This window comes from Lampetra planeri, chromosome 7 (assembly GCF_965212315.1).
Source record: "Lampetra planeri chromosome 7, kcLamPlan1.2.h2, whole genome shotgun sequence".
NCBI classification, from domain to species: Eukaryota; Metazoa; Chordata; class Hyperoartia; order Petromyzontiformes; family Petromyzontidae; genus Lampetra; species Lampetra planeri.
Genome location: NC_136113.1, coordinates 11,898,823 through 11,913,056, shown reverse-complemented (window position 1 = coordinate 11,913,056; position 14,234 = coordinate 11,898,823). Strand labels below are relative to the sequence as shown.

The window sequence follows — 14,234 nt, the reverse complement described above, 5'->3', positions numbered from 1 at the left end:
GTGTAAATTGTGCAGCACACGATTAGTACGGTTGGTTACGTCCGGTGCGAAAGAAGTTCAACATACATTTAAGAGTGAGAAAAATGCGTCTTATTGGAACACAAGCAAATATTAAAAGTACAACATGTTTATGTGAGTTAATCTTCATATATTCGGGCACACAGCATAATCATTATTTAACATAAACCTTGGGATACGAAGCAAGATTTCCACTGCATGCAATGTTTCCAGTTCTCGGACAAGCTTCTACTAAATGCAAGCATGGACGAAACGTATTTATATACTGCAACAGCTGCTTAGCTAATGCTTACAAAAATGAAACACACGAGAAAATAACATTGAAAATATTGAAACATTTTGCTGATTGCAACAGCTATAACGCGGTGTGGTCTAAACGTAGAGTTGCTAAATGCGGCGCTAATTAAAGATGTAAAATCATACGATTATCAGATCACGTTGTCATTAGATGAACACGTATCTCTTTGCTCGTACGAAGAGCAGCAGGGCCTCAAGCCGTCACTTTGCGAAAACACCCCCGGAAAGTGATGAGTCTCCTGCATATGACACATCTTCACACTTTAGAGAGTGGGTAATCATCCGTCCATCATAAATGACCGTTAAAAGTCATTTGTCTGGGCCAACAATTGGACATTGTTTGTAGCTTATTCATATATTTTTCTGAAAATTTTCAATATTACCCCCCCTGTAAAATGGACGTTGTTTTTGCTCTGCTGTAGTGTAGTATGTTTTATTTTATCAATATGGTGACACGGGTCGGTCACTATTTGCAAGAGTTTTCGCCTGCTTAACATTTAAAACAAAAGTCCCATATACGTATTCACTTTAACTCTCAGGTGTAAAAGTAATTGACACGTGTCAGGGATACACTGTGAGTGTTTTTCATGACACATACAGAAAGCACCAGATCACGCATTTAAACGTATAGACTGTAAGACACATGATGTTAGTGATAATTAATCTATTAATCTATTTCACCTACGTGACTTTACCGATAAAACCAAAGAGTATAGAATCTATTAAGGTCTTCATTTCAAAGGGGAGGTGTGTCCTTGTCACGTCACCTTTGGGAAGGTCTGAAACAGCATCTAATACCATTGCCACTTTTGTGCTTTGTGACAAGAGATCAAACCTGGGTCACAGGAAATAGAACACGGTACGTGAATCATTAAGGCCTTAACATCCGAACAGAAAGATCTCATCAAGAAGATGCTTTTGCAACTGTTGCATCTTCTTGGATGTTAAGTCTAAATCCAAACAGCCATAATTAACATCAGTCTTTATCACTTGTTTCTTTGTTAAAGAGCGACGCTACATCTCAATTGCTAAAACACACACTTAAGCGGTTGTGCTTTCGCTACGTTGTCTCCACCTGAAGAAGGACGCTTGTGTTGCGCCCGAAACGTCGTGATTTAATTGAGTTGTTTTCATATTTTTTTACCTACGTGACTTTACCGAAAAAAACAAAGAGTATGAATCCTTGCAATCACGAAAGCTTCAAATCTAGAAAAAAACCCAGAGTTGCTGCCGCTTTTCTTTTCGCTTCCTTGTACGTGTGATGAAATTCTTCTGCACCGTACGTAGCCAACCGTGTGCTAATCGGAGCTCAACCGTGATGAGATGACGTCACCGCCGCCTTAGAAGCATGTCCCTGCAGCTCCCCCCTCGCCATCTCGCGCTACAAGCCGTGCCACACGTTTTCCCACTCGAGTTTTACCCGTGCGCAAGAGGATAGAGCGAATTCACATGTTCACGAGGACCCAGCGACTTCGTTTCATTTACAATATCCGCTGCACTGACGCTATGTATTCATAGAATATGACTAAACACGTGTGTGCGCTTTAAACATGAATGACAGATTATTCGTATGGACTGGATTGTAAATACAAGACTAGCGCTTACTGCCGAGTCCGTTGACGTGTTAGTTGACTTGTGCTGCGTTGTAATAATTATCCAACGAGCTGATGTTGACCCATCTCGGTGGACATCCTCTCACTGCATCCCTTGACCTGGCCGCCACGGTTCTTATTCCTAACCACCGAACATCGTCCCTACTGACATGTCTCGTCTCTCCGTGAAGCTCCAACTATGCGTCTCTCCGTTCTTTGTGCACTTTGAAAAACAAATGTATTCGTGACAATGTTTATATGAGCCATGCGTCATAGCAGGCAATATGCACTAATTAAAGACGTTCTTTTATAGGCACATCGGTATTCTGCACATCATTAAATTAACTTCTGAAAAGCGCTTCAGCCTGCTCTCGCTCACCTCTCTATTCCATCATTATTTTGATGCCATTTCAGCTTCTACTCAGCGCTTTTTACACACGCTGTTTTCGAGATGTTGCCTGCTACGTAATTTTTCTTGTACAGTCAAATTTGTTTTTACATATTTTAATAAATGTGATCATCAACCAATTACCACTGCTGACTGCCCGATACATGGCGTCTTCTGGTGTAACAGGCGGACTGCACTCAAGCTACCTTCGAATGCCGTGGAATGGCTTACAAAACGTATAGATGCAAATGTAGCCCGTTGCTTTTTTCAACCACCGTACGAAAGAAGAATCCACTGCTGCGCGAAGGTCTCTCTCCAAGCCGTTGTCATCTCCCATGGTCCCGCAATCTAACAATCCACCTGCACCCGAGCTGATCCCTTAATTATGACGACTAACATACACGGGACGACCCCCGCACTACGTTTATTTCATTATTCTGTAAATCCCCGCTGGGCACAAGGTTTAGCGGCGTTACACGACAACCGGATTACGGCGCACGAATATTGACTGTGTTGCGAATACACACATGCATACAAATATACACACACACATGACACCTGCACACTGACATGTATGCATGCAGTTGCGAACAAAACATTCGGAATGGAACAAGCTAAGGTGCCTATTTCCATTGGTGGCCCTGAACCAACGGTGGAAATTCCACGGTCCTTGACAGGGGCCAGCATTGGACAAGAATCGTCGACTTCCCACAGAATCGTATTTACACTGAACTTCTCACACGAAATTTTTTTGTTTTATATCCAGGGGGCACGCAGAGAGCGTGAAAAGAGACTGTTAGAGGCGGCCTAGCAGCAGCAGCACCTGCGCGGTGTCTCACACCCGCGGCGTCAGGGCCACGTGGAAATCCCTGGGCCTCAAGACGACCCCGTAAATCCCCTCTAGGTCCGGCAGGGCCTTGCCCGGGATCGGTCCCGCTGAGAAGCGTTGTAGGATGGACGCCGTGAAGAGGAAGAGTTGCAGCTTTGCGAGCGCCTCTCCCAAGCAGACGCGTGGGCCCGCGCCGAATGGGAAGAAGCCCTCGTTCGGTCCCATCGAGCGGCGCTGGCGACCGCACGGCGACAGGAAGCGGCCTGCACGAGTGGGGTGCAGAGATAGCGAGCTCCCATTAAGGCTTCTGTGTAAATGGTGTGCAAGTAGGTGGCAGGGTGGCACACTGATAAGGTATGTATGTTGAACTTCTTTCGCACCGTACGTAGCCAACCATGGAACAAAGACGGTTACGACATCGCGCTCTTTCAGATGCGCTTCTGCGGCCGTCTGGAACGCTCCGCCTTACATTATTTTGACGCCACTGGAGCTATCCACTTTTAAATCTAGATTTAAAACGAATTTTTTTAGAACTGCTTTTTATGTTTAGCGTGTTGTCCTCCCCCCTCCCGCACCTCCAATTGGCGTGGTTGGCTACGTACGGTAAAAAATATGTTCAACATACATACCTACAAGGGCCTGGGCTCGAATCCTATATCAGCCGCCTTTTTGTGTAGAGTTTGTATGTTCTTCCCCTGTTCTGCATGGGTTTCCTCTGAGTTCTCCAATTTCCTCTCATAGCTAAAAGCACACAATTGCATTGAGGTGACCAATCATCCCAAAGAGGTGGATGTTGCCAAGAATCTGCCAGCGCTGTAGTTGGGATTGATGGATCGCACCTCCGATTAGCATGATACATCGACGTACTTTAGAAATCAGTAGAGAAAGTAGTGTTCTGACCTCTGGTTGGGTATCCCCTTACATGCATGGGGTTTTCTTCGAGCAATGTAATGTTTTCCCACTCACATACTCAATTATAAAACGGCAATCACATCACGCAGGGTCCTCCTGAGGACATTATGCAACATCATTTAAACGTTTTCTGTATAGATAACTGTCAGTATGTGCGTGTATTCATTCGTATGGAGGCAGTTGCCCTACAACAATCGAGGTTCGAGGAGCGACGCTCACGACAACGAGCCAGGCGAATAAAATCCAGCGAGTTGGCACAGGCTGGAGCAACGGTGGTGCATCTGCAAGTCATCTCAGCCTGCGTCTGTCCCCTGATCTCCTGCCAGCAGCGACCGCCTTTGGGACTTCATGAGTAGCCTCAAAGCGCACATAGCCTGGCACAACGTCGAGGCGATGTCACCGCCACTTCGTGAGCTGTCAGCTGTTGTGTGTTGGTCAGCATGTATGAATGTGTACCAAATGTGGAAAAGTGTCAATCCGTTTATGAGCGTGTGGATATTTCTGTATCTTGTACAATGGTTAACATACATATTGCGAGCTAAATAGTCCAAGAGCATTCCTAGTTGAGACCTGCCTAGGCAAACAATACCTCCGTTCCACTGGCACATCTGACCCAAGCCAGCAGAGGGCACTCGCGGTGAAGGTTATAGTCCACTGAATAAAAGCCTGAAAAACTGGCCTCACTACCTCTGAATAGAGGGTGACGTCAATGAGAAATGTTACTGCAGCCTCCTGAGCCAAGTTCGCTTGGCATGGCGTTGCTCCGGCATGGCTCGGTTGTGCATTGGAATATATATGTGTAGAATCAGAAATATAATGTCAAAAGCTTTAACACAGCAGATGGGGCAGGGGGGAAATGGCAATGGATTTTCTGTACCGGGATTGAACTCGTCGGGTTTCTCCCACAGGCTCTCGTCGTGGTGGACAGCCCACAGGTTGACGATGACCTCAGTGCCCTTCTTCACAGGAAACTCTCCGATCCTTGAAAAGCAACGACAACAAGCAGGCTTGATGAGTCTCGAGTAAGACGAAACCCGGTGACATCAATATGAAAAACAACCTCCTGTTGCAGTTCATGAATATCAAACCCGCTGAAAATCTCTTTTCGTGATTTTGTCACTCATTGCCATCTGTTTTAGGACCACGCCTTGCTGATGGGACTTGGTGAAGTTTAAACTATTCCACAGCTACATTAATAAGCACATTTTACTGCCAAATATACATTTTGTAAAATAGAGTAATACATACTAGAACATGTTTGCCCTTTAGGCCACAGGAGGCCTTCGAGATCGATGTTTCTCAGCGGTATTATTGAAGCAGATTACAACTTTTGTTGTGACTTTCTGAGGCTGTTCAGATGGTCCATACACTTATGGCCCAAATGTCACGCTCGAGTTGATTTTTATTAAAAAGGTGGGAACTATATTTAATTGTTAGAATATCTCACCTGTTATTTCCCTCGGGATGGAACATCTTTTTTACACGTACCAATTATTGCAGACTGATGCCAACTGGCGAGCCTGTGCTGAAATCACCTTGTGCCACACAGAGACATCCGCTACTGGGGGCTCCCCCTTCGAATGTTCGAGACGTGGATGTGACATAAGTGCTTCGAGTTGCCGAAGCTTTAAAGCAATAGCGTCTGAATACAAACATCGTCCCCCCCCCCGCAAAATATATGAATCCACCAATCCTAATCCTTAGGGGCCGTCCATAAATGACGTCACGCGATTTTTTACGATTTTCGACCGCCCCCCTCCCATCGTCACACGGCGTCACAAAAAGTCAGACCCTTCGTCAAATAAAACGTCATAAAGCTCTGCCCCCCCCCCCCAAAAAAAAAAACATGCTTAAAATCGCTTTAAACTTTCGTCATCGTAGTGCGTATTTAATGTGCCGCTGCACTCTGATGTTGTAGGAGAAAACATTTATTAAAACGTCTATTTAACTAAGCGGAACGTGTTGTCTATATTTATTTAAAGTTGCCCATTTTTATGTGACGTCACATTTCTCAACCCCGCCACACATCGTCACAAATGTCTGACCTCCCCCCCCCCCCCAGGTGCGTGACGTCATTTATGGACGGCCTCTTATGCTGCCAGTGCTACAACCGCCGCAGCAACTCACGTGGTGTCGCACATGGCCACGTGCGGGATGAGGATGGCAGCGACCGGTCTGATTCGTAGCACCTCGTTGATCGTAGCCTCCATGAAGGGGAGTTTGCCGCGATCGCTGCCGCAAGGGGGCCTCTCGCGTCCAATCACCTCGTCCAGCTCGGCGTGGATGCGGCCCTGAATCTGCAAGTGCAAAGATAAAGGGACTCCGGTGTGTAGCCTTGACAAGACTGTCGGGGCAAGTGCCGTTGGCAAGAGCCCATGAAGGACGACGCCGCGCACGAGGCAGCGGTGCGGCTAGCACCGTGTCCGGCCGCCTTTGTCTGCCCAGTGCTGATGTTTTTGTTGTAACTACACGCTTTTATTATTATTATAATAACTACACGCTTTTATTTAACTCACTCTGTCTGTTGTTGTTGCATCGTCAAATCTTGTAACTCAATTTTAACCCATTTCCCAATGTGGCATCGACTGCAAACTTGGTATACTTATGTCATACTGATGACAACACTATATTCTATCATAAAAAATTAAAAGTAGATATTTTTAAACATAATTTTTGAAATGTTACGTTTCGGCTTGGGTCTAATTGTCCACGGTCAACTAATTTTGGCTGTGAAGCCCAGTACCGATTCAGATATTCGTCAGTGATTTTGTCCAAAAGACAAAGATCTCCCGGTATAGCCTTTTTTGGGGCAAGTGCTGTTAGCGAATAGTAGCACCTATGAAGGCCGGCACGGCACACAAGGGATGGGTGGCCAGCAACACGCCCGACCGCCTTTGTCTCCCCCAGTGTCGATGTTTACTACACACCGCACCAGGTACTCATTTGAGGCCGAGTATACCTAGGGGAGGGCCAGGACCGGTTCAGACAATCGTCACCGGTGGTGTTGCCCGTGAGCGGGAATCGAACCCGTGTCGCCAGGTTCGTAGCGCAGCGTAGTGCGCTAACCGCTGCACCACCGCTCCCCGCAACACTCACCACACGCACGACAACACACAAATACACACACGAACACACGTGGTGAACGGGCTGAGCTGCTGCCTGACTCTGTGGGGGGGGGGGGGGGGTGGGCTCGCCGCACCTCGGGGTGGTGCACCATGAAGACGAGGATCCACTTCATCACCGTCGTGCTCGTCTCGACCCCCGCTCCGAAGATATCCCCGGCGATCATGAGCAGGTGGTCGTCGGTGAGCTCCACGCCCGGCGGCGGCGGGGAGACGCGTGCCGCCTCCAGCAGGCGGTCCAGCAGGTCGCGCGTGACGCCCTCCTGGAAAGTTGCCTGGGGCGGTTGGAGGAGTGGGGGGCGGTTGGAGGAGTGGGGGGCGGTTGGAGGAGTGGGGGGGCGGTTGGAGGAATGGGGGGCGGGTGGAGGAGTTGGGGGGCGGGTGGAGGAGTGGGGGGGGGGGGTGGTGGAGGAGTGGGGGGCGGGTGGAGGAGTTGGGGGGCGGGTGGAGGAGTGGGGGGGGGCGGTGGAGGAGTGGAGGGCGGTGGAGGAGTGGGGGGCGGTGGAGGAGTGGGGGGCGGGTGGAGGAGTGGGGGGCGGTTGGAGGAGTGGGGGGGGCGGTGGAGGAGTGGGGGGGGCGGTTGGAGGAGTGGGGGGCGGTTGGAGGAGTGGGGGGGGGCGGTGGGGGAGTAGGGGCGCGGTGGGAGCGCACCGGGGGACGGGTTTGAGCGAAGCAGAGAACAAGACGTCGATACGGAGGGGCGGGGGGGGGGGGGCAGGGGGGGGGCAGGGGGGGGGGGTAAGCGCAACAAACGCCAAAACTCGCACGATTAAATGTAACAATAGGTCTTATTCTCGATTTGAAGCTTTCGTGACTGCAGGAATCCATACTATTTGGTTATTTCGGTAAAGTCACGTGGGTAGAAAAATAATAGATCACGACGTTTCTATCGGATGGAGTTGCTTGCTCACCCTGTGTTCTTGAAGCTGCTTCTCAAGGAGTTTGTCGCGCGCGCGCACGCATGCGCGCAGCTTCCTTAGCGACATGCTCGGGAACACCTGAGCAGGACACGACGGAAGAGAGAATTATTATTGTTATTTCTTTTGTAATGACAGTAGAGCCTGCATGTGGTGTGAGGGGACTAGTGGCCACGAGAGGTAATGCCAGGGAGGTCAGCCTACAGTACGAATGCACTCGTGGTGTGGGTTAAGGTCGGAGTACCGAGACCCAGTGAAGCCGAGGAGAACACTGACCCTGAGCCAGGGGAAGATGTCCACAAGGTCGTCTTTGGCCACGATCTCCACAATGCCGCGGCTGTAGTCCAGCATGGTTTGCAGACCGGGGTCCCCGCGGGAGTAGCGCGTGCCGAACACAAGGCGCATGATCACGTTGGTGGAGGCGCGGGACAGCTCCTGCTCCGGGTCGCTCGTGGCGCTGCTGGTGGAGTCGGATGTCGTCTCTCCCAGTGCTGATATGAGCGCCAGCGCCTCCTCCATTACTGTGGGGAGGAGGTTCGGTGGAGCCGTGTGATATACATCGCACAAGATGTATGGAAATATGTTAATGATCTTGGTCGTTGGTTTCAATCAATCAGAGATAAACCTGTTTGAAGATAATTCTGTCACTTTTGGTCACAGGAAAGTCAAGCTGGTGGTAACCTTTTCCCATAATTAACTGATCTCACTCAAATTTGTGAATGCTAGTAAACGTATGTTATGCTCATCATAGAAAGATCAACTGTCTCTATCTAGTGTGATTACAGCTCTCAGTGGTGAAGGTATCGAAGAGACAACTTGCTACAAATACCTTGGCTTCATGTTCGATCGACTCTGTTGTTATCTTCCACTCACTTATTGAGGATATGTTAAACGAAGGAAATGTGAAATGAGTTTTCTCTTATGAAAATAAGCACTGCTGTCCCCACAACACCTGCCGTCATATTTATTGTTGACGCTTCCATGTGACCTCAATTTCACTCCTGTGATGCCTACAGATGAGCTGGAGGTATCGCTCCTTTATTCGTTGCTATTGTTTTCATTACAACTCAACGCAAGCCGGACACAAAGCGCCGATTACCAAATGCAGGGGGGAGGGGGGTACAGAAATTCTGCGAACAGCAGCCTGAGCTCGACTTGACAGGGCCTCATGAGGGTGGAAAACTGGGCTCTCTTCCCCACCCCCCAGGTTCAAATACTCCTTAATAAACTAGATCCTCTTTACCACTCAGCTCTGAGATTCACCTTCGATGCCCCTTACATAACGCGTCACTGTGAGATGTATTTTAAAGCGCATTTCACCTTGCTGAAGTTATGACGAGATCTACACTGGGTGGCATTCAAGCTACAACGTTCTTAAATCCAAATCAGCTCGGTATTTTACTAATATTCTCCAGCCATTCAAAAAAAAAATCCCAAAAACATTGGAGGGCCCTCTGATTGCTTGTTGACCTTCCAGAGGCTGATCTCTAAAATTATACGAAGAAAGCCCATTGCCCAATATGTTGCTGATTGTACTGTGCACACATTTTTCCTTACAAGGCCGCAGTGTTATTGACGAACGTTTTTATAATAATTGATATATATATATATAAAAGAGTGTACCGCTGCCAATGCAGTTGCACCCAAAAATAGAAAATCTTCAAACACTCATACCTTCACAAAGGTATGAAATAAAATGTGGCTTTCATGACACAGTTGCACAATTTAAATATAACGGGGGAAAAGTATTTGATGCACAGTGCCGTTTGGTTCAATAATACATTTTTAATGCACACGTCGTCTCGGCCATACTATTTGATTGGCCGAGACGATCGTCGTCGCACGTGCGGACGGTCAGATAACACACACGTGGCCCCCTTGTGATTGGACACGTCGGTTGTGACGTTACCGATTGGACACGTCGGTTGTGACGTTACCGATTGGACACGTCGGTTGTGACGTTACCGATTGGACACGTCGGTTGTGACGTTATCGATTGGACACGTCGGTTGTGACGTTACCGATTGGACACGTCGGTTGTGACGTTATCGATTGGACACGTCGGTTGTGACGTTATCGATTGGACACGTCGGTTGTGACGTTACCGATTGGACACGTCGGTTGTGACGTTATCGATTGGACACGTCGGTTGTGACGTTACCGATTGGACACGTCGGTTGTGACGTTACCGATTGGACACGTCGGTTGTGACGTTATCGATTGGACACGTCGGTTGTGACGTTACCGATTGGACACGTCGGTTGTGACGTTATCGATTGGACACGTCGGTTGTGACGTTACCGATTGGACACGTCGGTTGTGACGTTACCGATTGGACACGTCGGTTGTGACGTTACCGATTGGACACGTCGGTTGTGACGTTACCGATTTTCTCGAGCGCGCCCATTCCGCCGGTCTTCGTGTAGAGGGAGCCCAGCACGAGCTTGCGGTGGAAGCGCCACGATGGCCCGACGTCCGTGAATGCGATGTCCTTGCCTCCCCTCGACAGGATGTCTGTGGTCACCTGGTCGCGTCGTTACAGCATTCGGCGACAGTTCAAGATCACGCCGTTTTCGTGCCCAAAAGCTGTTAATGCCGCTGTAGCTCATTGCCAGGGATTTCTCTCCTCTAACAGATCCCGCAGTTGCTGCGTAGTCGACAGGCGACCACCAAGATCTAGCCTGACAATATACCAGCATCTTGCCTTTTGGAATTCTCTTTAGTGGAGAACACGCCAATGCCTGTCTCGTCGATTGGCTCGTAGCCATCCTGCACACACGTCCTTCCCAGAGAAGCGGTTTTGTGCTGAATCGTAACTTAAACATTCACCCGTAATGTTCTCTTTTGGACTTAAGCATCGCTTATCCTGTCTTGCCGTGAAATTGTCAAAACAGTAGTCGACGTCTCATTTTGCAGCAAAGTGAGAATCAAACCGGAAGGCCGTGGCATGGCCCACGTGGAGATTGTAGCCAAGTTCAGATCTAAAGTAGCCTGTCAGAAAAGTGTGCGTACAAAGTAACCGTGTACACAAGGGAGAGCACACATAACAGGGAGGAGGTTTGAAACTATTACCCGCGAAACTTAACATCGTCCTAAGAAATGTTGCTGTTCGTCCATACGACATAGGCGTCGTCTTTAGCATGCTGATTGTCAAATATCCAGTGGAAGAGGATGAACTATAAAGAGATTCACCAGCCTGCAATGACGAGCATGGTCAGGTATGATACATCGCTGAATATAATTCAACACATAATAGGTGATATTGAAATAATAATGCATTATTATAAACCTCACGGAGTCTCAGATCTCTTCTATAGAAGGGTCCTGCTGCAATGGCATGTGTGGCCATGAATTCCAATAATGAGAGGGAGGTTTTCTTGTCGAAGGAAACCCGCGAACCCAGATCAAAACTCACCACGCATAGACAGAATCAAGAATCCATTGCCATGCTTCCATTTCCAATCCACCACGCAGCCAGCCACAATCCCTACAGTGTCTGCTATTCAGGCTCGGACTTTATTTTATCCCGGCAAGGCTCATCGAGCTAAGCTGCTCTTTAACAAGGACAACCACAGCCCAAGACTGCTGTCGGTTGTGGCGGCAGTAACAGGACATTGTAGGGAGGAAATGAAACTAACAAAAGGAAAACTTATTTACACGAAGCCCATGCCAAAACGTGCTGCGAACAGGATACATAATAAAATTATTGAAAATAAAAGAAAAATAATCAAATTGCAGTTGCAGACGTATTCTCCCATTCAAGCACGAATCACGCTCAGCCCTGTGGAGTGTCAAATCAGCGCCTGTTACTACGACTGAACTTGCAGACGTGGGGATGAAAAAACAACCCAGCAGTGCCAGGGAAATTCCTCACCCGCCTTAAACCATGGGGCCATTCATATCGCTCTCTGATAATCTTTTCAGTAATTAGATACATAATCAGACAAAATGCTTTCTTTCCCTATATGTAACCCCGCATATATAATAACAGTGTATTTACACATCCCAATCAAGCACGCAGCCTTGTGGGAGTGCATCGTTACAACCGCATTGTTTTAATACAATACAATAAAATCCTGAACCCGTTTCAACGTTCAATGTCGAATCAACAGTCAGCCTCGCTTAAACCAATGCTGGTGAACTGTCAGATGTTTATAAACCCTCTACTAGATATGCAAACATCTAAAATACAGCACTATATAGTTTTGCATCGAACTAGGACCTATATCTACTTTTTGTTTTTTTCGGTGAAGTCACGTAGGTACAAAATTAAAGTAAATTAAATCACGACGTTTCGGGCGCCACACAAGCGTCCTTCAGGTGGGGACAACTTAGCGAAAACACACCGCTTAAGTGTGTGTCAACACACTTAAGCCGCCGTCGTGTGTCAACACACTTAAGCGGTGTGCTTTCGCTAAGTTCTCCCCACCTGAAGAAGGACGCTTGTGTTGCGCCCGAAACGTCGTGATTTAATTTATTTAAATGTTTTACCTACGTGACTTTACCCAAATTTTCCAAAGAATATGAATCTTTGCAGTCACGAAAATTTCAAATCTAGAATTAGGACCTATATCTAACTGAAAGAGTGCTCGCCAGACCCATCTGACAGTTGATCAGCATTGGTTAAAGCCGGTTTAGATGACGGGATGTGCAACGAAATATATTGTAAAGTTTGCATGCGCGGATGGGACCGATTTGGGAAGGATGGAATTGTGTCCGCCGAATCGATTTTGTGTGGTTCGACAGCCGTGGCCGGCGCGGACCCGCGCGACTCACCGCGTGCACGCGGCCCCCGAATTGGCGACCCTTCCTGATGAGCACGTGGTGAGCGTGCTGCGCGCTGGTCACTAGCACCGCGTGCCGGGCCCCCAGCTTCAGCGCCAGGGCGCCGCCACTCCTCGCCGCTCCGCCCTCCTCCCCTCCGCCACCGTCCTCGAAGTCTCCTCTCGAAGTGCCGCCGTCGCCGCCGCCGCGCTCCGCCGTGCGCGGAAGACTCCGTGCCACGGCGCCGTGCGTGCGGCCCAGCTGAGCCAGGTGGACGTGGGGCTGACTCGTGCCTCGCAGACTCAGGAGGCTGCCCAGTACGGGCAGCGAAGGCAGCGAGGGCAGCTTCGGGGTCGGCTTCGGGGAAGCCGCGTCCCGTGGAGATTTGCTCGCCAGCGACGACGCCACGACGACGATCGCGACGACGATGATGATGAGGACGGAGATGGTGATGAGGTCGAGGAGGGGAAGCATGGCTCGCAGGAGCTGTAGTCTGAACCGGTGCGTGATCGAGCCGGTGCTGTCAAATAGGATCTTGGTTTCGATCCCAGCTTTTTTTTGTAACCTATCTCCAAATTATCTAAATCTGTCTCAAATGTGATGAAGGCTAATATGTGGTCTTCTGCACCTATCTCGCTGTTGCAAATCGTGCTATATTTCGCTTTGCCTCATCTCTTCTCGAGTCACCGTCTCTCCACGTTTCCTTTCCCCCGCTAAATTTGCTCTGTTCTCTTGGCCTCCCGTGTTCTGCGCGCGCGCTGTGAAGAATTAGCGAGCGTGATTCTCTGAGCCCACGCACTTGAACCTTTATGCTCGCGCGACAACCTTGGTGTCGAGAGATAAGAACGCGGGCGGCAGGCGAGGGACAGAGATGTAGTGTGGGGTGGCGATCGAGGGCGGGGCTGGGGTGTATGAGAGATAAAGTCACACATGCGATATAATATTCTAATTATTATTATCATTTTAATACGAGGCGTCATTTCAAATCGCATTGCAAAACAGCGTCGAAACGTGCAGTGGGCACAATTGCCGCGCGCGCAGAGGCGCAGGAAACCACAGAAAAGCGGGAATGCAGCCAGAGAGAACCCGTGCCCAGATTGCTCAAACGTGGTGGTCCATGATTGCGATGTACGGGCCAGTGCCGGATTATCCTCGTAGCAAAAGTAGCTACATAATGATACGGGCCCCGCACTTTCAAGGGCCCCGCGCTAAATTATTTCAAGCTATAAATTCCGGTGCAGTGATTCCGCACTTGCTCAATTACTATAGTTCTATACCGCCTTCAACTTTTATGAACGACTGGGTGTTTAAGGTTAGCGATTTGTAGTATTATCTGGCTGTATAGGTAAACAATGTATGTGTTTTAATATGTATGTGTTTTTTTATTATTATTTA

The 14,234-nt window shown here is 48.6% G+C and overlaps 1 protein-coding gene across 1 annotated transcript; it reads right to left on the bottom strand.

Moving 5' to 3' along the window:
* Positions 1–13,602, bottom strand: LOC144719987 (steroid 17-alpha-hydroxylase/17,20 lyase-like). The gene is made up of 8 exons (XM_078596381.1): positions 12,852–13,602; positions 10,461–10,599; positions 8,352–8,596; positions 8,070–8,156; positions 7,236–7,433; positions 6,164–6,333; positions 4,914–5,017; positions 1–3,387 (listed from the first exon to the last, which is right to left on the bottom strand). The coding sequence occupies exons 1-8, from the start codon at positions 13,311–13,313 to the stop codon at positions 3,131–3,133; spliced, it is 1,662 nt and encodes a 553-aa protein (XP_078452507.1). The 5' UTR covers positions 13,314–13,602; the 3' UTR covers positions 1–3,130.
* Between the last annotated feature and the right edge of the window lie 632 nt (positions 13,603–14,234).

Excerpts from the sequence above, each read along its gene's own strand:
- LOC144719987 (XM_078596381.1), bottom strand. The coding sequence starts at position 13,313 with ATGCTTCCCCTCCTCGACCTCATCACCATCTCCGTCCTCATCATCATC. Across the intron at positions 8,597-10,460 it reads GGGCGCGCTCGAGAAAATCG|TAATGGAGGAGGCGCTGGCG; the intron begins GTAACGTCACAA and ends TCCTCCCCACAG. Across the intron at positions 7,434-8,069 it reads AGCAGCTTCAAGAACACAGG|GCAACTTTCCAGGAGGGCGT; the intron begins GTGAGCAAGCAA and ends CAACCGCCCCAG.